General features: G+C 61.4%; 1 protein-coding gene across 1 annotated transcript; it reads left to right on the plus strand.

Annotated features, from left to right (window-relative positions):
- The first annotated feature begins 6,946 nt into the window (after positions 1-6,946).
- TNFAIP2 (TNF alpha induced protein 2) lies at positions 6,947-18,721 on the plus strand. Its single transcript, XM_039251171.1, has 12 exons — positions 6,947-7,053; positions 9,933-10,299; positions 10,544-11,210; positions 13,212-13,326; positions 13,480-13,602; positions 13,780-13,880; positions 14,478-14,576; positions 15,083-15,203; positions 16,090-16,212; positions 16,461-16,616; positions 16,801-16,922; positions 18,574-18,721. Exons 2-12 carry the CDS (start codon positions 9,948-9,950, stop codon positions 18,713-18,715), a joined length of 2,121 nt encoding a protein of 706 aa, XP_039107102.1. The 5' UTR covers positions 6,947-7,053; positions 9,933-9,947; the 3' UTR covers positions 18,716-18,721.
- The last annotated feature ends 6,052 nt before the right edge of the window (positions 18,722-24,773 follow it).

Raw genomic sequence — 24,773 nt, forward strand, 5'->3', positions numbered from 1 at the left:
TGCAGTAGCCCCTCGCTGACGGAGCTCCTGGTTGCAGTGGAAAGGACTCAGGCTGAGACCCAGGGCCATCTTCCTGAGTGTGTCTGGGCCTGGAGACAGGAAATCAGATTTTCCTGGCAGGAACCTTCGTGCCCAGGCGGGTATGTATGCCTCGTGTGCTCCTGCGAGCCCAGTGGCATCTGGAGACGGGCTGGCTGTCCGAGGCCGAGCTGAGCTGGGCGGGAGGCCGGGCAGCAGCTCCTACGAGGGTGCAGTTGGGAAGGCTGGGGCCCGGAGGTGGGCCAGCCTGGGGGCACCGGTCTGGCCGTGGACGGCTTTGCTGCAGAGCCCCCAGCTCTCCCAGCCCGCCAGGTCCAGCGAGGCCTTGCAGGGAGCCTAGAGCCTTTCGTTGGCCATCCTGTTGTCCAGGCCAAGTTGGGGGGGTGCCGGCCCTCAGAGGCTTCCGGACTTGCGGGCCAGGTTGTCTGGCTGATAAGGAAGCATGTGTGCATGTGTGTTCCTGGAATGTGCCTGGGGATGGAGGGGCCGTGCCCCGGGTCTGCATTCCTCAGGTGGAGCAGGACATCCGATGTGCCCCTAAAACTCGGGTCCTGGGCCCTCCCAGCTGGTCCCTGGTCCCGTCCCTGTCTGGCCACCCGCTTTCTCCTGCACAGCTCCCTTCTCTTTCCTCCCCAGCTCAGCTTGGCTTCCTTCAGTGCCCACATTTCTTGGGGTTCCTTCCTGGGTTGGGGGTTGCTTCTGGTCTCTGGCCCCGAGCCCTGCAGGTTCTTGAAACAAGGCCTGCTCTGAGAAGTTGTGGGGACCCTGGCCCAACCTGGGGAGGGCGGTGAGAACACGCGGAGGGCCACCCTGCCCAAGGCACAGAGCCCGGGCCCGAGGACTGATGAGCCACAGCCTGCCAGTGCTTCTGCCAGCCCCGGGACAATCCTGGGGTAACGGGCGGGGACGTGAGTGTCCCCTAGGAGTCCAGCCCTAGCTCAGCCTGGGACTCGTGTGTGGGCCCCGCTCCCCTCGAGAGGGCTGTGCTGTACAAGCCCCCGGGGCCATACCAAGCAGGGGTGCGTTCAGGCGTCCGCTCTGCCCTCCTCACTGGTAATGGGGGCCGTTCCCTCCCTGAGGCTCGGTCTCCTGGCCTGCAGTTCGGGAGAGCACCAGGTGAGGGAGGCCGCAGTGCACGAGACCAGATCTGGGCACCAAGGGCGCACTGTGGATGGCCGTCAGTGTCGCCTCTGTCCCCGCACAGCCTCCCTCTCTTCCTTGTTTGCCTGGTGAACCCAGCCCCTTCCTTCCAGGCCCCTGACCACATGGGGCCCCAGTGCACGGGGGCCAGCACGCCGTCCAGACAGGCCCCTACGCCTGCAGAGGAGGGGAGGGGAGAGGCCGCAGTGTTCCCAGAGTTCCCCTGCAGCCCTCTTGTCACTTCCTTCCTTTGCTACCACAAAGTCTCTTTGGGAACTCCAGCAAGCCAGGGGGCCCCCTCCCAGGTCAGGCCGGCCCCTCCCCCGCCGGCTGTGGCGCTGGCAGCAGGCTGGTGCTGAGGGCCCGCTAAGGGCGCTGCTGACGAGGCCCAGCGCCACCAAGGCCTGGGTCTGGGAGGACCAGGCCCTCTTGAAGGAGAGATGTGCTGGGAGCCGGGAGCTCCCCGGGGGGAGCCCCGCCAGGGTCTCAGCCCGGCCCCCCCGGCGCCCCTCCCCTGGTGAAATGGTTAGAGGGGACTGAACGCTGGACAAGTCAAACCCACCCCTGGGTCCACTTCTCTCCTGGGGCCCGTGGGGCCTGGACTAGTCATTGCAAAGACTGCCCTCCTCCCCGGGGGTCCCCTACTCTGCACATATAGCTCACATTTATTTGTGAAATGTTTTCATTTTTAACTCTCATAATGTTTTGGATAGTGACACAATCACATAGCTCAGACTTTTTAAAAACGTTTACTTACCGATTTTGAGAGAGAAAGGCCAGAGAGAGGGGGAGAGAAAAAGAATCCCAAGCAGGCTCAGCACTGTCAGCACAAAGCCTGACGCGGGGCTTGAACTCACGAACTGTAAGATCATGACCTGAGCTGAAATCAAGAGTCAGATGCTTAACTGAGTGAGCCACCCAGGCAACCCCGCATAGCTCAGAATTGTAAAAGTACAAAAAAGTTAAACTGAGGGTTGATGGGGGTGAGGGAGAGGGGAGAGTGGGTGATGGGCATTGAGGAGGGCACTTGTTGGGATGAGCACTAGGTGTTGTATGGAAACCAATTTGACAATAAATTATGTTTTAAACAATAAACAAAAATAAACATCTGTGCAAACTTGGAGGGGGGGAGTACAAAAAACGTTGTAAGGTGAGATGTCTCCATATTCCCTTCCCCTGTTCCTTCCCCAGAAGCAAGCAGGGACCCTCATAGGATTCTGGCATCTGTAAAAAGCGATGCTCATCTGAGGAATATCCGTGAATAATGAAATGTCAGGCGTCCATGAAGCCCCTTGCCGGAGGTGGCTTGGCTGGGGACGGGGGCAGTCCTGTAAAAGCAAGTGATGACGGACCCAGTGCTGTCCGATTGCCAGAGCCCTCAAATCCTCAAAACTCAGGACCTCGGAGAAGAGGAATGTCACGAAGAGCCCTGCCATTTCCAGGGCACCCACTGTGGGCCTGGCGGTGCTCAGCGACTTATGGCTTTCCTCCTTCCCGTGGGTTCCGGGCAGGGCTGAGAGTCAGCTCTGGATTCAGACACTTCCAGCCCAGAACCCCAGTTCTGCACCTTCCTTGCTGTGTGACTATGAGCAAGTTACTCCATCGGTTCTATCTCCAGGCGTAGAATTGGGAACATTACAAGAGAAAGTGCAAATATGGTGCGGGGTGAGGGCCTGGCTCACGGTGCTCACTCACTGAGAGGAGCGTCAGAGTTCTTTACAAGCATCATCTCTTGGAAACCTTTCCTGAGCGTGTGTCCCCTCCATTTCCAGAAGGGAAGACTGAGGCCTGAGGGAAGGAAAATACAGAAAGTAAGTGATGGAGCTCTGAAAATACAGATGTGATGGAGCTCTCCAGGGACCAGGTGGTCTTCATGCCTAAGCCCCCATCATCATGCCTTCCATCTCCAAAATCCAGAAGCTCACAGCTCCCTGGAGGCCAGTTGGATGAGGGGGAGTTCCCATGGCCCAGGCCCTGAGAGGCTTCAGGGAAGCCTCCCTCTCCTCCTCACCTGGCCAGGCCCTTGCAGGGCTGGGATTCCCAGAGAGCTCCAGCCCTGTGACTTGCCTCTGTCATCAGTGGGGCCTTTTGGGGAGCAAGCCTCCCGGCTGTTTTCCTGGAAATCCTACTGACTCAGAGAAGGGCCCCAGGGCAGCCCCAGGCCACAAGAGATAGGAGTTGAACTTGACCGTCTTGCATCACCACCTGCACTTCCCTGCACTCCTTGAAAGAGTGCTGGGCTTGAGGTGGGCCAGGCTCATGGAACACCTGCAGAAGCCATTTCTCCTTGCCTCAGTTTCTCCATCTGCCAGACTCTAAAAGGACTGTGTGGCCTGGCTTCCTCTGGGGGAGGCGGGGAGAGGAGGGGCTTCATGGGTAATGGGAGGGACACTATCTATTGGTAAACATTTGGTCTGCTGAGTGCCCTCATGGGAGGGCATGCCCTGTGAGGGAGGTTCCTGGTCAGCTGTCCTGGCCATCCCGTGGTCCCTGGGGAGGTCAGCAGACTCCAGCGGAGGTCCAGTGCATCTTCAGTTACCCCCCCGACAAATGACTTCCCCCTTTGCGAAAGGCTGGTGGCAGCAGGGACCACAGCCTCAAGGCCTCAAAACTCTGTGTCCACTTACACTCTGAGACTCAGTTTCCTTATCTGTCAACATGGGATCCAATCGCTCTGCCCAATGTCATTGGTGAACGGGGCATCCCCAGGACGTGGGGAAGGGTCCCAGGCCAGTGACGTAAAGGGAAAAGCAGGACTGTCAGGGACAGCCGGGGTTAGGGCAGTGGTAAGTGCAAGTCATCTCACAAAAGGAAGTGGGCCTGTGCCGTGGGGGAAGGGCTCAGTGTCATCCTGGAATGCCCTAGACGCCCGGTCCTGGGCAATCCATTGCACTGCCAGCCCCGGCCGGTCTTCCCAGTGAATCCCCGCCCTTCATTCCTGCGCCACCCCTTCCCTGGGCCTTTGCTCCTGGGGGCCCCTGCCGCAAGCTGCACCCTCCTTCTACGCATGACTGGACCTATCTGTGCCTTGGTTTCCCTCGTCCGTGGAAAGGGGGTAACCAGGGAGTATCCGTGAATGCATGCAAAGCACGTAGAGCAGAGCCCAGCACCTGTGGAGGTCGACAAACGTCAACTGACCTCCCACGGAATTGAAGGCAGGGTCTTAAAGGGATATTTGCACACCCATGTTCAAAGCAGCGTCATTCACGATGGCCACAAGGTAGCAACAATCCAAGCGTCCAGTGACAGACTATGTTGGATAAACAACGAAATATTCAATCTAAAAAAGGAAGGCGAGTCTGACACAGGCTGCACACAGATGGACCCTGGGGGCAGCATGCTGAGTGCCACAAGCCAGTTACAAAAGGAGTAATACTCTTGTGATTCCACTTCTGTGAGCTACTTGGAATAGTCCAGTTTATAAAGAGAAAGTGGAACGGTGATTGCCAGGGGCTCAGGGAAGAGGGAACGGGGAATTAATGTTCAATAAGTATGGAGTTTCATTCTTGCAAGGTGAAGGATGCTCTGGAGATGGATGGTGGTGAAATAATCCTATCATAATACTGCATGGTAATGGAAACATTACTGAATTGTATACCTAAAATGGTCAAAATGGGAAATTACGTTCCGTGTATTTTATCACAACTTAAAAAACCATCCAATTGTCATTTCTGAGCAGAGGGAAGGGAGGCGTCCTGGGCTTCGGGGCCCGGGGTTGCCGGTGAGGAGCTGACCACTGCTCCTGGTCGGGTGCTGTACACTTGACTTCTGGGCTAGGCTGGGGAGGGCGGATGCCAGTCTGCCTCTGCCTGCTGTCCACTCCTCTCTTCCGGGTGGAGCTGGCCTGCTCTCCCCTACTCATCCCCCAGGGAGGTGGTAACTGGGACAGCAGCTGGCCAGGAACACTCCCAACCAGCATCTGATGCTCATTTCCTGCGGAGAGTGGACGTCTTGGCTGGCCTTCTCTGGAAGTGTCTGGCCTCTTGGGGAGGTTTCCTCATCTCTCCAGAGGGGATAAGAAGAGCGCGTGCCCCACTGGCTGTCATCCCTTGGCCGTCTATGCAGCCCTGTTTTCAGAGGCTTTCCCTTGTGTTGGGGGCTCCATGTAGGCAACCCTTGACCCTCCTATCTCAACTCAGGGAAAGGGGAAGTGAGTGGTGCAACCGCAAAGGAGAAGGCAACTTTTCCCAATCCCTGGCTGCTTCCTAGGGTGAGGCCACGGAGAGGGAGCTCAGGCAGCAGCTGCCCTATGAAGTGTCCATCCTGCCTCTGCTGATGAGGATGGGGGGGTCCCTGACAGCCCCCCACCCCCACAACGGCCCAGAAAGCTTCAGATTCTCCAGTGATTTCCCAATCTGTTTGGGGTGAGGAGAGGAGGTCTGGCAGGAAAGCGTGGGGATTGCACAATGCGGCCACAGGAGGCGGTGAGCCAGAACCCCTTGGTTCCCACCCTCCTCACCCTTGTCTGGCTGGATGAACTTGGGGGTGTGGCCTTTCATCCCCCCAATCTGTTCGCTAGGGAGGAAATGGAATGACCCTCCCAGCCCTGGGGCACCATGGCTCTGTTGGCTCATCTGAAAACTGCCACACACATACCCCCAACCCCCCACCGGACTCAGGGAAAGAGTGTGGAATCTGTCTTACTGACATTTCCTGAGGTCCCCCCCACGAGTGCCCCCCCCCCCAGGGACAGAATCTATAGCCAAGGCCAAGACTGGTACTTGTCCACCTCTCCCAAGGAGGAAGAGGAAGTTCTTAGTCCCAAGGGGCACCCCCAGCTCCCCCCTACCCCCTACTCCCTGGCCTCAGAGACCTTTGCCCAGGTGACAAGGGGAGCAGGAATTTACACGTTGGGGGAGACCAAGGGTAGGGGCAAACAAAAGGTTGGCAAGGGCAGAGGCTCAAGCAAGAAGTAAAAAGGGAAGCTGGTGCCCAGCCGGGGAATTCCTTAATGACACTGGCTCTTTCCAGAAGGCAAGAATTCCTAAAACAAGAAACGGGGAAGGGGGCGAGTCGCCAACGGTTGCTCTTCACCAGCAACAGCCCCCCACTCTCCCAGACCCAGAGGGACGGAGAAACTGGGTTTCGAGGGAAACTGAGGCCCAGAAAGGGGTCTGACCTGCTCAAGGCCAGCCGAGTCAGACACAGCTGCAAGGAGCGCTGGCCTGGCCTGAGCTGTGGGGGTCTGGGCCTGGTGCCCCCGGAGCCTGTGCTGGCCCAGCCCCAATCCCGGAAAGGGAAAGGGCCCCGGCGGGAGTCCCGCCACACGGTGTGCAACCTCGGGAGACTTGTGGGTCGCCTTTCTGAGCCATTTCCCCCTCTCGAGCAAGGCTTGTGAAGCTGAGCGGCTGCAAAGCCCCCGGCACAGCGCGCACGGTCGGCAGCTGGCGGTCCCCGCAGCCCCCGGCCCGGCCCACCGCCTCCAGCGGCGCCGCGCCCCTGCCTCCCTGGGGCCGCGCCGGTGCCCGAGGCGGGAACGCGCTACCCGGAGGGAGCAAGCCTCGCGCGCCACAGGCACCGGGGGGGGGGACGGTCCCCGGGACCCTGCGGGGTCGGCGCCGGCTCTGTGACGCGAGAAAGTGGTCCCGAGCCCCTTCCAGGCAGCCAATCAGAAGCCGTGGTCGGACAATGCCAGCGCCAGACCGACCCCGGTCCGCCCCGCCACCCCGCACCGGCCACCCCGCCCGGACCGCTGCGAGGCGGCGACGCCCCCACTCCCCGCGGCGGGGCGCGCGCGACTCGGGGCTCGCGGACGCGGGCCGCCTCCGCCCGCGGGTTTTCCGCGCCTGCCGCGGGCGGGGCGGGGGCGGAGTCTGCGACTATTTCAGGCGGCGCCGGGCTCTGCTGCCACAGCGGCGGCCCGGCCCGGACGCAGTAAGTGACCTCCGCCCGCACAGCGTCTGTCCCCCGCCGCTCCGCGCGGCTGCGCGCCCGCCTCCACCCCGAGTTCCCGGCCGGATCCCCCGACGGAGCGGCCGGGGCGCGCCCGGACCGAGGGGGCAGAAGGCTCCGAGGGCCCCAGGCCTCCGGCAGCCCCACTTCTAGGGAAACTGAGGTCCCTGCGCTGCGCTGCGGCGCGTCAGGGTGCAGGAGACCCGGATCTGGTAGCCCCACAGCCAAGAGCTCAGTCCTGCAAAAGGCAGGGAGGGAGGAGTGTGGGGGAAAGGCGCAGGGGTCTCTGGTCCTTTTACAGGAGGAAGGCTGAGGGGGTGCGGCTGGCTGGCTTCTGTGACCTAGGCCAGGTTCCTCTGCCTGCCCTCACTGAGGGGGGCGGCGGGGGGGGACAGCTGTGGAACCAGGCACAGAGGCCATGAGAAACTGTGGGCATCAGCCCTGACTCAGGAAGGATTGTAAGGGGGTGTGCGGTGCCTGAGGAGAAGCTGGGAGGCTGGGATCCGCGGGTGGGGGGGTCACTGCTGGGCCACAGGCGGTGGTCACATGATATGACTGAGCAGGCCCCTTGTGTCAGTGTGCCCAGCCTAGAGCCCAGGCTTGAAGGACGCCTTTCCCGCCCTCCTCTGGCCTACCCCAATGCCTTGGCGGGCTTGACAGACAAGGGGACAAAGGACAACCTCCCCTTACAAAGGCTGGCTAGGGGCCAGCACATAGCTGTGGGGTTTTGCCATTTCCTCTCAGCAGCACTACGAGGTGGGGGTCCTCATCCTCATTTCACAGATGGGGAAACTGAGGCCGGTGAAGGTAGGGAGGTATTGCCCACACGCTAGAGAGAGGTGCAGCTGATCTCCTAGCCGTTTAGCTTTCCACTGCACCAGCCGCCTCTGAAAATCAAGTCCCGAGACCGAGCCACAGGGGCTGCCACAGGACCTCAAAAGGGTGAGGGGGATCTTGTGTCACAGGCAAGGAGGCAGCGATGTCATGTGGGGACCCGCGGGAGCCAGGCCTGAGGTCAGATAGAGCCCAGCATGTGCGGGCACCGAGGGGGTATCGGACGAGGCAGGGAGAGGTGAGGCTGGTGGGCAGCACTGCTGTCAGGGCGGCCCGTCCCTCCCCCTAGCTGATGGGCAGAGGTGGGGCCTGGCCATTCGAGGCGCTGGACCAGCTCCCGCGGCTGTGTGGCAGGGAAGCGGGATGGATGGGGGAGAGCGCTGGGGCGGGGGTGGGCGGAGCAGGAGAGCCTGTGGCCTTGCACCTTGGCTTTGGGGCTCCCCAGAGCACCCCCTGCTTGGCCCTGGTGTGGACCCCTCAGCCCAGGGGGCACGGGAGACAGCTGAGGTCCAGCGGTGTTGGACTCTGCTGAGGGCACTTGGTGAAGCCACTTGGGAGACACTCAGGCCACTTGTCCCCCCAGATGGCTCTGGCCAAACTCAGGGATTTGTGACGAGGCCCTGGAGGGATGGGCTGGGGGTAGTTGGGCTGGTGGGGAGGTAGCAGGGGCTGTGAGAAGGGCCTGACAGCCCTGATCCATGCCTGCCAGGGGCTTATAGCCACCTCTCCCACGACCCCCCTCGCCTCAGTTTCTCCCAGATGAGGGATCACCCTGTCTGCCTTGCAGGGTTGCTGCAGAAGTGGGTCAAAGTCATTGTGTTCCATGAGTCACAACTCGTGTTTACCCTTGGGTGGTGGGGCAGATGCCAGGTGGTGGATAACCCGGCCATCAGGGAGGCCTGATCCTATCTGCCCCCCCCGTTCCCAGGCCTGCCTTGCTGCCCTCTCATGGCCTCAGCCAGGTTCCCGGCTGGTTATCCTCCACTGGCCTTGCTCTGACGATGGTCACGGTGGGGGGGGAGCATGATGCTGGGCACAAGGGGGTCCTGCTCTCCTACGCAGCCTGCGATGTGGTGGGGGACCGGGAGGTGGGAAGACGCAGCACCAGGTGATTGGAGTTCCAAGCCCAAGCTGTTGGCACAGGCACATTTCCCTGAGTCAATTTTGTGTAATGAGGATAATAAATCCCCTCCTTGAAGGGAATGAGGAAGAGATGGGCTAGGCATCTGGGGAGGGCCCAGAAAGTGGAAACTTTTGTGACAGCGATGTCACCAAATTTGGAGCAGGCAGGGTGGAGCAGGAGCCGGAAGCCTGGCTCCTGGTCTGAGTTGCTGGGTAACCTCAGATAGCTCGGTGCATCATTGGGCCCCTTGTCTCTGCTGACGTGTGGAAGCCTCTCTGAGACCCTTTCCCACCCCTTGAATTTGAGGGGGCACGTGATTTCTAGATCTGAGCCCCGAGGCCAGGATGGCAGCTGGGCTCTGCTCCCCTCACGATCCCAGCAGGGGCGCCGTGCTTCTGCTCAGGGCCTCCCTCTTGGACTGCACACAGAGAAGAGCCAGGCACGGGGAGGATGGAGCAGCCTCGGTGCCATGACCCTCCTGGACCTCAGTTCTTGCTCTACGCGGTGCCACAGCGGCCCGTGCTCTGCCCCCTCTCCCGGGGTCTCACGGGGGAAGGAGGCACTCACGCCCTCCGGTCCTCTCTCCTTGCTCGGGAAGACTTGCCAAAATGAAGTGAAGGCCCCCTCTGTCTGGGGCATTTGACACGTCCCAGATTCCTCCCTGCCTCTGGCGGTCTTGGGAGGGTTGGGGGGGGGGTGTACTGGAAGAAAAACTGCAGGTGCTGAGAAACTGGTTGTGCGGGGAGGGAGCTGAATCGTTCGTGCTGCTCTGGGCCAGGATCGCCAGACCCGGAAGGTCACATGGTGAAAACAGACCAAGCAGGCTCACGCGCCGCGGAGGCTGTGTACTTGCGCCTGTGGCTGCAGCTGCTCTTACCTTCCCTCTCCCCTTGCCTGTCTGCAGGCCCGAGCCTGGGTGATGCTGAAGATGATGACCTTCTTCCAAAGCCTGCCAGGCCAGCAGACTGGCCGAGGGGTTCTTGACCTCCCCGGAAGCTCCCAGAAGCTGCCCTCCACCTCAGAGGTGGAATCGGAGGCCTCCATGTCAGAGGCCTCTTCTGAGGACCTGGTGCCTCCCCTGGAGGCCAAGGGGGTCCCGGACAGGGACGAAGACGAGGCTATGAAGAAGAAGAAGAAGAAGAGGCCAAAAGGACTGGCCAACGTGTTCAGCGTCTTCACCAAAGGAAGGAAGAAGAAGGGTCAGCCGGGCCCAGCAGAGCCCGAGGGCCGGCCGGAGTGCCAGCATGAGCTGGGCGGCCCGCTGCCCACAGGTAGGCTGGGGCCCCCAGGCGGCCTGAGCACCCCGGGGTCAGAGCCGGCCCGGGCCGGGCAGGGCTGGGGCTCATCCCGCTGAGATGAGCAGGAGGGCAGAGAGACGGGCTGGGCCTTAGCTTCCACCCGGCCCGTCGGAGCGGGGGTTTGGGGGGGGGGGGGCGGGCCTCGCGTCCCCTCCCGTGGGCGCCGCGGGGTGGGGACCCCGGCCGCCCCCGCTGACCCCGCGTCCCCGGCCCGCAGTGGAGGAGCTCAAGGCGGACCTGGAGCGCGGGCGGCTGGAGGCGGCGCGGCCGCTGCTGCTGCTGGAGCGCGAGCTGCAGGCGGCGGCGGCGGCGGGCGGCCAGAGCGCCGAGGAGCTGGTGCGGCGCCAGAGCAAGGTGGAGGCGCTGTACGCGCTGCTGCGCGCGCAGGTGCTCGGCCTGCTGCGCCGGCCCCTCGACGCGGCGCCCGAGCGGCTGCGCCAGGCGCTGGCCGTGCTGGCCGAGCAGGAGCGCGAGGACCGCCGCGCGGCCGAGGCGGCGGCGGCGGCGGCGGCGGCGGCGGGGCCCGCGGGGCCCGGGGCCTCGGCGCTGGCGGTCGCGCGCCCCCGGCGCTGGCTGCAGCTGTGGCGGCGCGGCGTGGCCGAGGCGGCCGAGGAGCGCCTGGGCCGCCGGCCGGCCGCGGGCCCCGACGGCCGCTCGGAGGCCGAGCGCACCTTCCTGCACATGGGCCGCACCATGAAGGAGGACCTGGAGGCCGTGGTGGAGCGGCTGAAGCCGCTGTTCCCCGCCGAGCTGGACGTGGTGGCCGCCTACGCCGAGAGCTACCACCGGCACTTCGCGGCCCAGCTGGCGGCCATGGCGCAGTTCGAGCTGTGCGAGCGCGACACCTACATGCTGCTGGTGTGGGCGCAGAACCTCTACCCCAAGTGAGTGGGCGCGGCGCCCCGGGGGGGCTGCGCGCCGAGTCCCTGGGGCTGTCTGATCCCCAGACACTCAGAGGAGGGGCGCCTGCGCTCGGTCTGCTTTGCACTTGGAACCCTTGATTTCCTGGCTTCTGCCACATCCCGCTGTTGGGGAAACTGAGCCTCCGAGAACGGCAGGGACTTCATCTTTCCTTCCTGAGCTCCCATTCCGAGGAGGGAGCGAGGCGGTGACCATCCCGGGCAGGAAGGGGGACAGGAAGGGCAGTGGCAGGGAGACCAGTGACCGTGGGAGCCAGGGGCCGGGGCCATCCTGAGTCACTTGAGGAAGCCATCTGCCAGGTGGAGGAGGAGGAGGGGAAGGGAGGAGGAACCAAATTCTGCTGGCTGCTGGCAGTGAGAGAGGCAGGCAGGGAGGGGACAGGGCAGGCCTGGAAGAAGGCAGAGAATGGTGCCCCCACAAAAGGAGTCATCTTCCAGCGCCTGAGGCCGAACCCTGACACTTTCTGACAGTTGTGCAGAACTTGCCAGCGTCTGGATTTACCCAGCGGGCCATGGGACAGTCCCAGGGGTGCAGCAGAGCCATGTGGCCATCGAGCCGGGTCACCGAGTGAGCCCACCGCAGAGCTGGGTTCTGGTCATTGAGGCCAGAGCTCCTTAGGTGGGAGGCCGGCTCTGCTAACAGAGCGCCTCAGGGTGCCTCGGCTCTCCTCTGATTTACCCAGACTCCGTGGGGCCCCGAGCGCATCTGTCATTTGTACACGCCAGGTGAGGAGAGACTGGCCATGCTGTGTGGAAAGGCCCAGGCCACGGAAAGCCAGGGGGTCCTATGGGGGCTGACCCTGGCCCCCAGTGTGGAGCCCGCAGGAAGCCTGGAGGTATAGACAGCGGGAGCAGTGTCTGAGGGTCTCGGAGATAAATCTGGGTGGCCAGGGGTCTCAGCTGGCGGGTCAGCCTGCAGCGGGGGCCCAGAGGAAGGGCCCTGCGGGGTGAGGCAGTAGGGCAGAGATTGGCATAGGGCAGGGGCTGTGGGAGAGACAGGCCAGCCGCGGGCCAGTTTCTTCTTGCTTATCCTGACTCACCAGGAAATGCTGGGCACTTACACCTCAGTCTTCCTGTCCCAGTGACCTTGGGGCGTTTGGCCTGGGGCCCACCGGGGTCAGTGCAGCAGGAAAGCGGGGCCAGCCGAGCGGAGCCGTGGGGAGAAGGAGTCCCGGGAGGTGCTGTGGGGGCCTGTGTGGCCAGAGGGGCCAGAATGCAGGGAGCAGAGGGACACAGCCAGATGCAGATGGGGAGAGGGGCGAGTGTCCGGGTGCACAAAGGCCCCTGAGGAAGTGCTGGGGCTGGGCAGTCCCTGGGGACCCAGGGTCCCACACAGGCGCCACGGAGTGAGTGGAGCAGCTGGGGTGGGGCGGCCCTTCCGGCCTGGACTCACCCACCCTCCGGGGGCAGCAGGGCCAGCCTGGGGGCGGTGGAATAGGCCAGGAGGCCGAGAGTGCAGTGTGGGGGTGCGGTCGGGAGGAGGCGGAGAGCCAGTGGCTGCTGCCCAAGGAGCCACATTATATCTGTGCGAGAGGGAGGCCTTGTGGCAGGGAGGAGGCCTGAGTCGGATTCAAAAGGCAGTTCCGCCTGCTGGGTGGCGGGGGGACTGCTGGGGACCAGGGGGGGAGGCAGGGGGCTGGAGAGGAGGCCTCTGCCCCGAGCCGGGTGGAGATGGTAGCGGCCGGGCATCGGGCTGGGTGGCTTGAGTCTGACGTAGCCGAGTATGTGGGGTAGGAGTCGCTGGGGGAATGAGAGAGCCGAGCAGACAGGAGGATTCCAGGGCTTCTGGCCCGAAGCACACTGGGCAGATAGGGGGCCCTCGGTCCGAGATGGAGAAGCAGGGATGGGGGAGGGCGAGCGAGTTCTGGGCCTGTCAGAGTCTGAGGCTGCGAAGGTGAGCTCCTGCGGGGGTGATGGTGCCAAGGGGGCGCAGGCTTCCTCACGCCGGCCCCCCTGTCCCCGCAGCGACATCATCAACAGCCCCAAGCTGGCCGGAGAGCTGCAGAGAATGAGGCTGGGGAGCCTCTTGCCCCCCCGGCAGATCCGGCTGCTGGAGGCCACGTTCCTGTCCAATGAGATGGTGAGTCCAGCGCTGCGCCGGGACGGGGGAGGGGCAGGAAGGAAGCCCGGGGAGGCTTGGAGACAGGACGCAGGCAAGGAGCTTGACAGGGACTTCCACGTGGGCAGGGTGATGGGCTCTGAGCCACCCTAACCTGCGTCTCCTCTCCCCCAGGCCAGTGTGAAGGAGCTGATGGCCCGTGCCCTGGAGCTAGAGAGTCAACGCTGGGCCCGGGATGTGGCTCCCCAGAGGCTGGACGGCCACTGCCACAGTGAGCTGGCCATTGACGTCATCCAGGTAGCACAGCCAGCCCCTGTGCTCCCATCCGCGGCGCACCGTGCGGGGCCCCCGCCCCTGGGAGCCCCGTGTGCACACGCACGTGTCTACTCTGAGCACTACCCGCCCCAGTTCCAGCATGTTCCCCAGTCCTGGTCCAGGTGGACTCTTACTCAGCTCCCACCTTCCTCCTTGCAGATCCTCTCCCAGAGCCAGGCCAAGGCCGAGAGCATTACCCTTGACCTGGGCACGCAGATAAAGCAGGTGCTGCTGGTAGAGCTGGCCACATTCCTGAAGAGGTGGGTGTGCGCCTGCCTGTGCATGGGGGGTCCGCGTAGCCACTGCTTTCAGAGCCAGCTCCCCACCTTGTGTCCCGGATGGGTATCCCTTTCCAGCCTCTGGGGTGTCTGTCATTATGAGCAGGAGTCCTTTCTCCCTCCGCACCTGCCCCGGGACCCCTGAGAGCCTCAGGGGATCTGACCACCCACCCCCTCCCAGCACCAGAGCCTCCGGCTGTAAGAAGGACCCCCCCCCCATGAGGAACTGAGGTCCTGGCCTCCCTTCTGGTGGCGCCCCGGGTCTCCAGCCCTGCATTTCTCTTGGCTGCCTCCCTCCCCAGGACTCCTCCGTCCCCGCCCCTCACCCCCTTTCCAGTCTTCCTGCTGTAGAGGGATCTGGGGGAAGGAGTGGGGGCAGCAGGAGCCTTGATCCCATGGCCTTCGCGTGTGAAGCCTGTTCCACGATGCTCTGGGGCCAGCAGCCCCTCCCCGCGCTGCAGGGAGCCTGCCAACCGGAAGAGCAGTCTGTGGACCCGGGGAGGCCGGTGGGCAGCCCGGAGGCTGCTATTGTCCCGGTGTTTGTGCGGGTCCAACATGTGCCCCTTCCGGTTTCAACAGCTACCAGCGAGCCTTTGATGAATTTCTGGAGAGATGCAAACAGCTGAGAAATTACAGGGCTAATGTCATTGCCAATATCAACAACTGCCTGTCCTTCCGGTAAGGGTGCTAGGAGGGGTTTGTGGGAGCGGGAACCACTGGGCCTGTTGGCCTGTTGGAGGGAAAGGCCGCTGGGAGGGGAGAGGAGGGTGGGGCTGCGGAGGGGTGGGGGGAGCAGCATAAGCGAAGACAGGGACTTAAAATGGGCGTGCCCTATGAGGAGTTGACCGGGGTCTGTTGAGGCAGCAGCAGCAAACGTTATCAAGTGCTAGTGGGTTGGTTTATTCCTTATTTTAAAATTTCTAAGGACAGCCCGAGGAGGTAGGCGCAGTGGTTACATCTGTGAAGCAGATGTGGATTAAGTGCACGTGTTCCCTGGGGCTGAGAAGGCTGGGTGCTGCCTGGGGCACAGAGATGGGATGACCTGGACTTGTTTCCACAAGGAATGGGGAGTCACAGAAGGTTCTAGAGTGAAAAGATGGTTCAGGAAGATTTGCCTAGGGCGTTGGGCTCCCTGGGTTTGGGGCTCTGGGTTGACCACCCTGCCTCTATCCGTGTCCTTCCAGGACAGCCATGCAGCAGAAGTGGCAGACACAGGACCCCCCGGGCTACCTGCTGGCCCCCCTGAGTGAGCTCCAGAGTCACAGCTTTGACATCCTGCTCCAGAGCCTGTTCGGGGACCTGAAGGTAGTGGGAGCCCCCCTCCCTGCGTGACTCACTGAGCTTAGCATCGGGGTGGGGGGAGGGGGATGGAGGGGCCCCGGGAGGTGAGGAAGGGCAGAAGCAAGGACCTGGCACTTGTGCAGCCAGCTGTTGAGGCCCGTGCTGCCCAGGCAATGGGGGCCATCGAGGGCTTTTGACCTCGTCCCCACCACTTCAGCCCGGGCTTGGCCTCAGAGGGGCTGCCAGGGCTGGGAGCACGCAGAGAAACGTTGATGCCCCTCCCCGCATTGAGACCCCATCCTGAGCCTGCACACTTTTTCTCCAACTCCCTCAGCACCACCTGCCCGTGCCACGTCCCCATGCCCGACTCCCAGCTGTGATGCCCAGAGCCTTTGGTGGCCGCTGCCACATCTGCTTGGGCCAAGAAATCCACAGAAAGCCCTTGGCTCCTTTGGCAGGGGGTGAGGCAGGGGTCCCTGGAAAGGAAGAGTAGAGGTCCCCTGCCTGCCCGCCTTGTTCCTGCTACCCAGGGCAGGCGGCCATCAGTGACCACGGGCGGTGAAGGCCGGGCGGTGACCCTGGGTGACTTGGCACAGGTCCTCAGAGGCCCAGCCAAGCACAAGCGCTTGTTTATGCAGGAATTTATTTATTTCAGAGGGGGCGGTGGAAGAGGCCCGCAGGCAGGCAGATGGCTGCCTAGCTCCAGAGCTGCAGCTGGCTGACCTTGGAGAAGGGTACATGGACCCTGTCTCCACTTCCTGTCTGTGAGCGGGGACTTGAGTTCCCCAGGGAGTCGTCGAGAGCCCCTTGCCCCTGCGTTGCACCCTGTGTGTCAGCCTGCGTGTGTCTGCGGCTGGTGGCCCTTCCTCCGCAGGGCGTGACCAGACATCCTGCCTCTCCCCTGTCACAGCCGCTGTTTAAGAGGTTTACGCAGACCCGCTGGGCCGCCCCCGCACAGACCCTGGAGGAAATCATCACCACCGTGGGCGAGAGGCTGCCTGAGTTTTTGGAACTCCATGACTGTTTCCGGGAGGTGAGGAGGTGCTGGGCTGGTGACTGGGCAAGGCGGGGCGGGGGCGGGAGGGGCAGTCTGGACACTCACGCTAACGTGCAGATACTTGGAAAAGACACACACACGCACATGCACGCACACATGCACACATACCTCGCTTTTGCTTGGCATCTGCCCCTCCCTGGACTCCTGGCTTCAAGGCCTCGAGGGAGGGTAGTGAGCTCCCCACCGGTGAGGGCTCACGCGTCCCCACTTGCTCGCCCTCCCAGGAGCTCATGGAGGTTGTCCACCTGCACCTGGTGAAGGAGTACATCATCCGCCTCAGCAAGCGGAGCCTCGTCCTCAAGACCGCGGAGCAGCAGCAGCAGCTGGCAGGTCACGTCCAGGCCAATGCCGACCTCATCGAGTGTTTCTGCACTCAGAACGTAAGCTCCAGCCAACCCCTCCCAAGCACCGCGGGGGTGGGCGGCCCCTGTCCCAAGTGCCTTCAGGGCCAGACACGTCCCCGGGCCTCTCCAAACCCGATCCATTCCGGCCGGAACTACCCTGAGCCCTCGGGTGCCTTTTGGGGAAGGGGCAGCCTACCCCCAACCAGACCTGTGTCTGCAGGGCTCCCCAGCGGCCTGGCTGCATCACGCCCTCCCCAAGCTCGCCGAGATCATTCGCCTGCAAGACCCCAGTGCCATCAAGATTGAGGTTGCCACTTACGCCACCTGGTACCCTGACTTCAGGTGAGAAACAAGGGCACCACGGGACCTGGGCAGCCAGCATGGCCCTGCTGGACCTGGGCAGAGCCTGGGAGGCCGGGGTCGGCCCCTTCAGGCTGGTAGAGCTCAGTCCCAGCAGTTAGCCCGTGCCGAGGGCTGACTGTGTGCCGGACACAGCGGCTCATGCATCTGATGCCCCACTGACAACCTTATGAAGCTGACGAGGCCCGGAGTGCTTACAGAGCTTGTCTAACACAGCTAGTCAGTCGTAAAGCTGAGACGGCAAAGCCAGGGAGTCTGGCTCCACAGCCCGTGGTTCTAGCCTAATGTGACACTGCTCTCAGAGGGGAAACGAAGACCAGAGAGGCTAGGGCCATAGCAAGTCAAGAGTGAAGCTGGGGACCCCATGGAGGTCAGCCTGGGGGTCTTCAGAGTGAAGGCACAGCCACTGGCTGCCTGAAGGTCTGGTGAACTAGGGCAGTTTTTTCCTTAGGCTGAGTCCTCTGACACGGTAGGGAAAGCTTGCACAGTCTTGAGTTGGATTGCTTCGCCTAGTCCAGCCCAGTGTAGCCTCTGGCTGATCCACTCCCTCCATTCATCTACCCATCTACTTGTCTACACACTCACCCATCCATCTACTGATCCACTCACCCATCCATCCATCCACCCACCCATACAAACACCCTTCTATGCATCTACTCATTTACCCATCTGTGTAGCTATCCAGCCATCTGCTCACTCATTCTTCTACCTATCTCCAACCATCTACCCATCCACCTACTTGTTCATCTATCTATCCATCCATTTACCTACCTATTTATCCACCCATCTACCCATCCATCCATTCATCCCATCCATCTACCCCCTTACCTACCTATCCATCCACACATCCTCTTACCCATCCATCCACCCACCCATACCAAACCAATCTATTCATCTACCCATCCATCTGGCTATCCGTCCACTTGCTCACCCACCTGTCTACCTATCCAACAATCCAGCTACCCACCCACCCACTCATTCATCCATCCATCCATTCACCCACCTATTCATCCATCCATCTACCCATCCATCTACCCACCCACCCACATATCCATCCATCTACCCACCCGTCCTCTCTCCCTCCATCCATCCACCCATTATTGAGTCGTCTCCTGCTTAGTACCTAGCCCTGTTCTAGGTATATGCATTGCTTGTGCAATGAAGTCTGAGACAGACCAGGTCTCCGTTCTCTCTCATGTAGGTTACAGTCTAATGAGGGTTAGCAATTATAAAGTAATCAGGCAAAGAAATAAACTTACAAGCTGTAAAGATAGTTTAACCAAGGTTGTGAATGACAGGAGGCGCTGAGTTGGGACATGGGAAACCTTGGGGGAGGTGACATTTTAGCTGAGACCCGAAGGGTGAGAAAGAGCTCTTCACCTCCAGAGTGTGGGGGAGAACATTTCGGGAGGAACAGCCAGCGCAGAGGTCTGAGATGCGCAGGGGTTTGGTGCACTCCAGGGAAGGACGGGTGGCCGGGGCTGTGGGGCACAGTGGGCAAAGGAGAATATGGCCCCCTCGTGGGCAGGGCTGGGCTGCAGGGCCCTGCGGCTTGCACCAGGTGTCTGGGGAGCTGGGAAGAGGTGTGAGCAGGGGTGACTCGGCTGGACTGACGGGATGCTTTCCTTACCAGCAAAGGCCACTTGAGTGCCATCTTGGCCATCAAGGGAAACCTGTCGAGCAGTGAGGTCAAGAGCATCCGAAGCATCCTGGACGTCAGCACGGGGACGCATGAGCCCTTCAAGCCCCTATTTTCGCTTATAAAAGTTGGTTAGCTTTTCCTGCCGCCTGACCTGCTTGTGAGCACCCAGGAAGCATCGGACAGCACCCCCCTTGGTGGGCCAGCACCCCCCTTGGGGTGCCCTGCTTCTTGGCCCCTCAGCAAAGCCTGCTGCTGCTGCTTCTGCCCAGCATGGCTAAGGCACCAGCCCCTGAGCAGCCAGGATTGGATGGGCCCTGGGTTGTTTACCTGCCCAGCTGGGGGCGGGACACCCAGTGTGGGGAGCAGCACTGAGCTGAGCTCAGCACGTCTATGGAATGGAAGGCAGAATTAGAAAGGAAAGAAGGAAAAGATGAACTTTTAGCTGGGGCCTGGGCCTCCTGGGTCCTCCATGCACAGACAGGGGCGCCTCCATGGGTCCTCCGGGAAGTCAGCCTGAGGTCTAGGCAGGGCAGACTTGACCTCTGGCCCTTTGGCCTCTGTATCAGTGTCCTATTGCTGCTATAGCCCATTCCCACCGACGCAGTGGTTTCAACTGGATCTAACCTTTCAGTCCTGGAGGTCAGAAGTCTGATACACGTCTCGTGGGCTAAAACCAAGGTCTGAGCAGGGCTGGTTCCTTCTGGAGGCTCTGGAGGGAATTTCCTTGCTTTTCCCAGCTTTTAGAGGCTGCCTGAGTATCGCGGCACCAGCTGTCTTCCATCTTCAAAGCTAGCTGTGGCCAGTCAGATCCCTTTCACATCACAGACCTCAGACCTCCTCTCCTGGCCTCCGTCTTTCACTTTTAAGGATCCTTTCGATGACCTTTGGCCCACCTGTATAATGTGGGATCATCCCCAATTTTAAGGTTAGCTGATCAGCAGCCTTAATTCCACCTGCGACCTTTGCCCCCTTGGCCGTCCAGGTGTCAGGACGTGGGCAGGGGGGTGGGGTGCCGGGGGGAGGGCATTCTTTTGCCCACTGCAGTGTTCATGCACCCCTGCCTGTAGGACACCTTATCCTACCCGGGGAGCTCGAGGCCGCCGTACGCTCCCGGGCCCCTGCCCACCCACGAGCCCCTCGGCTCCAGCAGGCGCGGTTCAGACTTAGGCGTGCCTCAGCACGTGCCCCTGAGAGTGCTGGGCTGGGGCGCGTCCCCTCTTTCCAGGTACTGTGGCCAGGAGCTGGCCCTTGTAAATGGTGCACAAAGGCCTTTGTACAGCTGTAGGAATTAGCGTGTTTGATGTCGTTAATATTATTTTTGATAGTACCGCTTTTGTACGTATGTACCCAGGACAAAGTCCGGATTTTTATAGCTTAATATAAAAAACTGATTTCAGAAGTGGCTTGGAATGATTTATTTGGGGAGCAGGAATCGGGGACAGCAGCGGCTTTCTTAGCCTCCAGGGGCCTGGGCAAACCCCGTCTCCCCAGGCTCTGTGTCAGACCCACAGTGAGTCAGGTCCCACGGTGCCCCTCCCCCTTCTCCCATGAGCATGAGCTTTGGGAAAGTCTGAGTGGGGGGCATGGCCAGCCCCTTCACTCTCTCATGTCTCAGTCTCCTTACCTGTAAATAGAGACCATGAGCCGGTTTGGCCTCCCCCACAGTCCTCCTGAGGATGCAGCGTAGGCAGTGGACTCCAGACAATCATCTCAGCCCCGCCCACAGGCCTCTGGGGGAACTTAGCCTTACATTTCTGGACCTGATCGCACAATGCTGCAGCTGTGATCAGGGGAGCCCCACAGTCGGCCTTCAGAGATGGCCCCAGCTCATCTGGACACCAGTCCACCAGGCCCAGGATTTGGGGAGGGGCAGGGTCCCTTCCATTCCACATAGCTGAGGGAGGGTCCCCAAGGGAGCCCGTGTGGAGTCTGGGGGCCCCTTGGATGAGGGACAGAGGAGGGGAGAGGGGCCTTACTGCTCCTGTGGGATGGGATGGGGTGGAGCCAGCCTACCATTGAGGGTCAAGGAGGGAAGGGGGACGGTGGCCCCGGGACACCCTCTCCCCCAGAGCTGAGGCCGCAGGTCCTGGCGGGCTGGAACCTCGCCGGTGGGTGTCTAGCTTGCCGCTCACTGCTCCCACGGAGCTCGGGGTGGGAGAGGCAGGGGGTCCTGGGACCAGCGCCCCCACCACAGGAACCATCTGCGGGAGCTCCCACACCCAGCACCCGAGACAAGCTGGAAACTTCAAATCCCTCCGGCCAGGCCGACCTGAGGGACCTAAAGGCCTGAAAAGGCTGGGCTGTCCGGTCTCCAGCCTGGCTGCGGCGGGGCGGGTTGGGGGGTCCTCAGAGAGCCCTGAACCCCTCCCCGCCCCCCACCTCCATGCCCTGCCTCCCCCCTCAGCCAGCAGAACTCCAGGAGGGATGAGGAAGAGGACACAGGAGTGGGGAAGGGACCGAGGTCGCTGGCCCTGGCCACCACCAAGGGTTCCACTTCAGGGACTTCCCCGTCCCCACAGGACCTATGGCAGAGTGAGTCACCAGGCTCAGGGCACAGAGGGGCAGCCTGGACAGGGGGCCTTCTGTGGCCACCTGCTCTCAGTTGTACATGGCTGTGAGGCCCGTGTGAATGGAGAGGGAGGGGCACAAGCCTTGATGGGGCCCTCCACCCCTCCCCCATCCCTGCTGGGGGCGGGGCAGTGGGGAGAGTTGGCCAAGGCCACCCAGAAGGGCTGACATTCCCGGAGGCACACAGGAAACACGGAGCAAGTAAATACACAGTTCAGGTCCCACGGCAGTGGGGTGGCAGTGGGTGGCAGTGACTCGGTAGAGATTAAGGCGGGGCGGCGGGGAGTGCTCACAGAGAAGATACTTGGTTTGGGCCCCCAAACTTGATAAGGCCACTTACACAGACCTGGACAGAGCAGCGCAGGGGAGGGAGCAGCCGCAAAGGAAGGTGGCATGGGTGGGGGTGCTGGGCTCTAGGGGAAGAGCTCCAGGGTTGGGTGGGGGAAGGTAGGAGATGGAGCAGGTCCCACCAGAGAGGCAGGCAGGGGTCTGAGAACCTTAGTTGGGGCTGGGAGGTGGGGGCTCCAGCTGTAAAAGGAAAGCACTGAGGGCTTTGAAGAGGAAGGGGGGACGATGTGATGTGGAGGGAGATGGGGCCGGCTCTGGGGTGGCATGTGAGATAAGAGCAAGTCCCTGAACCATCAAAAGACGCTAAGCAAGCCATGGGGACCGTGGTGCCACCTCCCAAATACGGAAGTCCTGACAGGGAGAGTGGGGAGGCCCCGGGGGAGAGACGTGGGGGGTTAAGTCCGAGAGGTCTACGGAAAGAGTATGTCTCCTAAGATTGTCCAAAGCACGGCAAGGCCAACAGCCGTCAGGTGCGCTCACTAACTCCTCTGGGAGGGTAACCTGACACAGCCCCTGCCGAGGGCCAATAGCAGTCAAGTCAACAAAACCTCTCTGATCCAGCCATTCCCCTTCTAGCAATGTATCTTCTATTTTCTTTTGAGAGAGAGAGAAAGCTAAAGAGTAGGGAGGGGCAGAGAGAGAGAGAGAGAGAGAGAGAGAGAGAATCCCAAGCAGTCTCCATGCTTCGTGAGGAGCCCAAGGCGGGATCCCTGGGATCTTGACCTGAGCCAATATCAAGAGTCAGATGCCCAATGTACTGAGCCACCCAGGTGCCCCTTCCAGGAACGTATCTTATCCATGTTGGAAACTCCCTGTGTGTCCATCGGTAACCCTAGGCAAAGAAGTGCAGTGCACCACACAATGGAGCTCTATGCAGCCACAAAGAAGGAAGTTCTCTCTGTCCTGATGTGGAAACTGTTTTAATATACAGTATCAAGGAGAAGAAAGCCCCTTGCACAACAGCCTGTGGTATGTTACATTCAATAAGTACAAGTGGGAAAAGATATCTATAGAATTTTATATCTACATACCGTATGTATATGCATATCTATATTACATTCATTTGCATTTGCCTGTGTGTGCATTGAGACAGCCTGGAGGAATACACCAGGAACTAATCAGAGCGCTTACTTGTGGGTGTGTGAGCAGGCAGGTGTGCGTCTGCACACCAGAAACGGGGAGGAAGAGAGCAGGAGGCAGGAGGGTGGTGGGGAGGGAGATCGCGAAGGAGGTATTTCACTGCCTATCCTGTGTAAAATTTTTATTACGGAACCTCATGGACATGTTATGCATCAACATGTTATAATGTGACATTTGCGGGGCTGGAGGTTCAAGGAGAGAGGAGACCAGCCCTGGGGTCTCGGGGGTAGGGCTGTCAGGCAACGTCAAGTGCCCTCTGAAGTGCATTCGGCAGGAGCGTGAGATCTCCTCCAGCCAAGTTCAGTACTCAGCTGCCGTCTGGAGTCCCAGAGTTGGGTTTAACTGAGATCAGGGCTTTGGGGATGAGCAGAGCTATGGTGTTGAGGAGGCTCCCTGGGGAGGTCATGGCCATGGGCCTGGGGGCTGGGGGAAAGTGTGAGGGGCTGTGATATCAGGCTGGGTCAGAGGAGGGGTCGGGAGCAGTGGAGCCGGGCCTGGGGTGGAGTCACAGGAGGGAGGGAGTGCCGGGCAGAGGGCTCTCTGGTCACAGAGGAGGACCCTTACAATTGAGATCGTGGCATTGATGCAGTTACTCGTGAGGACGCCCCGGGGGCACGACCTTGAGAGAGTGGGGCTGTCACTGGCAGTGCCGAGGGCTCGAGGAACAGGAGGCAGCCTGTGGATGCCGAAACCCTGAGAACGCTGACGAAATAGTGGAGGGATGTTGGGACGGGGGCTGCTGTCCCCTGAGGGTGCCAGGGAGAGACCTAGCGGTGAGCAGAGGACAGGAGACAGCAAGCCTGCCGCTGGAGGTGGGCGCCATCAGCTTTAGCTCCTGGCGTCCGTCCCTCGGCCTAGGGCAGTAGACACTCCTGGGCTGAGCGGATGCACCAGGCTCGTGATGGGCCGCGCCGCAGCCGGGGCCGGAAGGCTGAGCCTGTGGAAGGAGAGGTGCCTCCTGAGGGGGTGGTGCAGACAGCGGGCGCACTGAGGATCGCGGGGAGTCAGGTGGCCGTGCTCCCCCTGCGGAGACCCCCCGGGGGGCCTGGGGGTTGTCAGGGACCACCAGCCTGGGAGGCTAGCCCGGGGTTGTTCACAGACCCCACGGAAGTTTCCAGCAACAAGTGAAGACGAGCCTGGTGCACAAGTGCTTTTCCAGCTTCTGTCTGTGTTGCGTTTGCTCATGTCTCCGTGGTCAAAGCCAGTCACTCGACCAGGGCCAGAATCCAGGGGAGGAATAGGATCCCCTCTGATGAGAAACTGGAGGGCAGTGGCCTCTCCTCCAACCCGAGTGTGGCTGTACCCTCAGCTCACCCCGTCCCCAGGGCTCCCAGTCTCCTCCAGTTAAAGGTCAGACGGGCCACGCGTGCGGGGCCCAATGTCCACAGCTTCTCACGCGTGTTCCTGGGTCGGCAACTCCAGACCCAGACCCACACGCCGTGAGCTCAGAGGGCAAGTCAGCTGCTGGACACACTCGACACAGTGTGGTGGAGCCAGGGACAGGACGGCCACCACCCGCGACATCCCCCAAAAGGGAAAGGGGAGGAGGCAATGTGGGGTCCGACGGGCCTGCCTTTGCCCTAACAGACGGCCCACTGGGTAGCTGAGCAACTTCTTGAGTCTTTCTATCAGTCAGGGTCCAATCAAGAGGAGGAACCCCCAGTCACTGGAACAGGGGACGCTTGACGGACCGTGGCGGGGGGGGGGGGGGGAACAAGGGGCTGGCTACTGAGGGTGAGGGGAACGCTAAACGTACAGGAAGAGCAGCATGTGGCCACCACCCCAGAGAGGAGGCAGAGCTCCAAGCGGGGAGCAAATCTGAGTCTCCTCACTGACCCCCCAAACCCGGACTGGGATCCAGTCAGGTCTCGCTGGATGCAGCCTAGGGGAGGCTCACTGAGGTCCTCTGGCAGCGGAACTTGCTGGAAAGTCACTCCCTGGGATGCCAGGTAAGCCACGCACAGGCAAGCGCTGTGCCCAGGACTTGGAGGAAGCAGTCCCCGGGGGGGAGGGGGGGCTGGGGGGGTGCCAGCCCATAGCCAGGAGCCATCTAGAAAACCCCCTTCCTCCTTTGCCACCCCTGCAGTGCCCTCTGCTGACACAGTTTAGCACTCCGCCAGCGGGCAAGGCAGAAA

The sequence above is a fragment of the Hyaena hyaena genome, unplaced genomic scaffold (genome assembly GCF_003009895.1).
Source record: "Hyaena hyaena isolate Hyena2069 unplaced genomic scaffold, ASM300989v1 scaffold_386, whole genome shotgun sequence".
NCBI classification, from domain to species: Eukaryota; Metazoa; Chordata; class Mammalia; order Carnivora; family Hyaenidae; genus Hyaena; species Hyaena hyaena.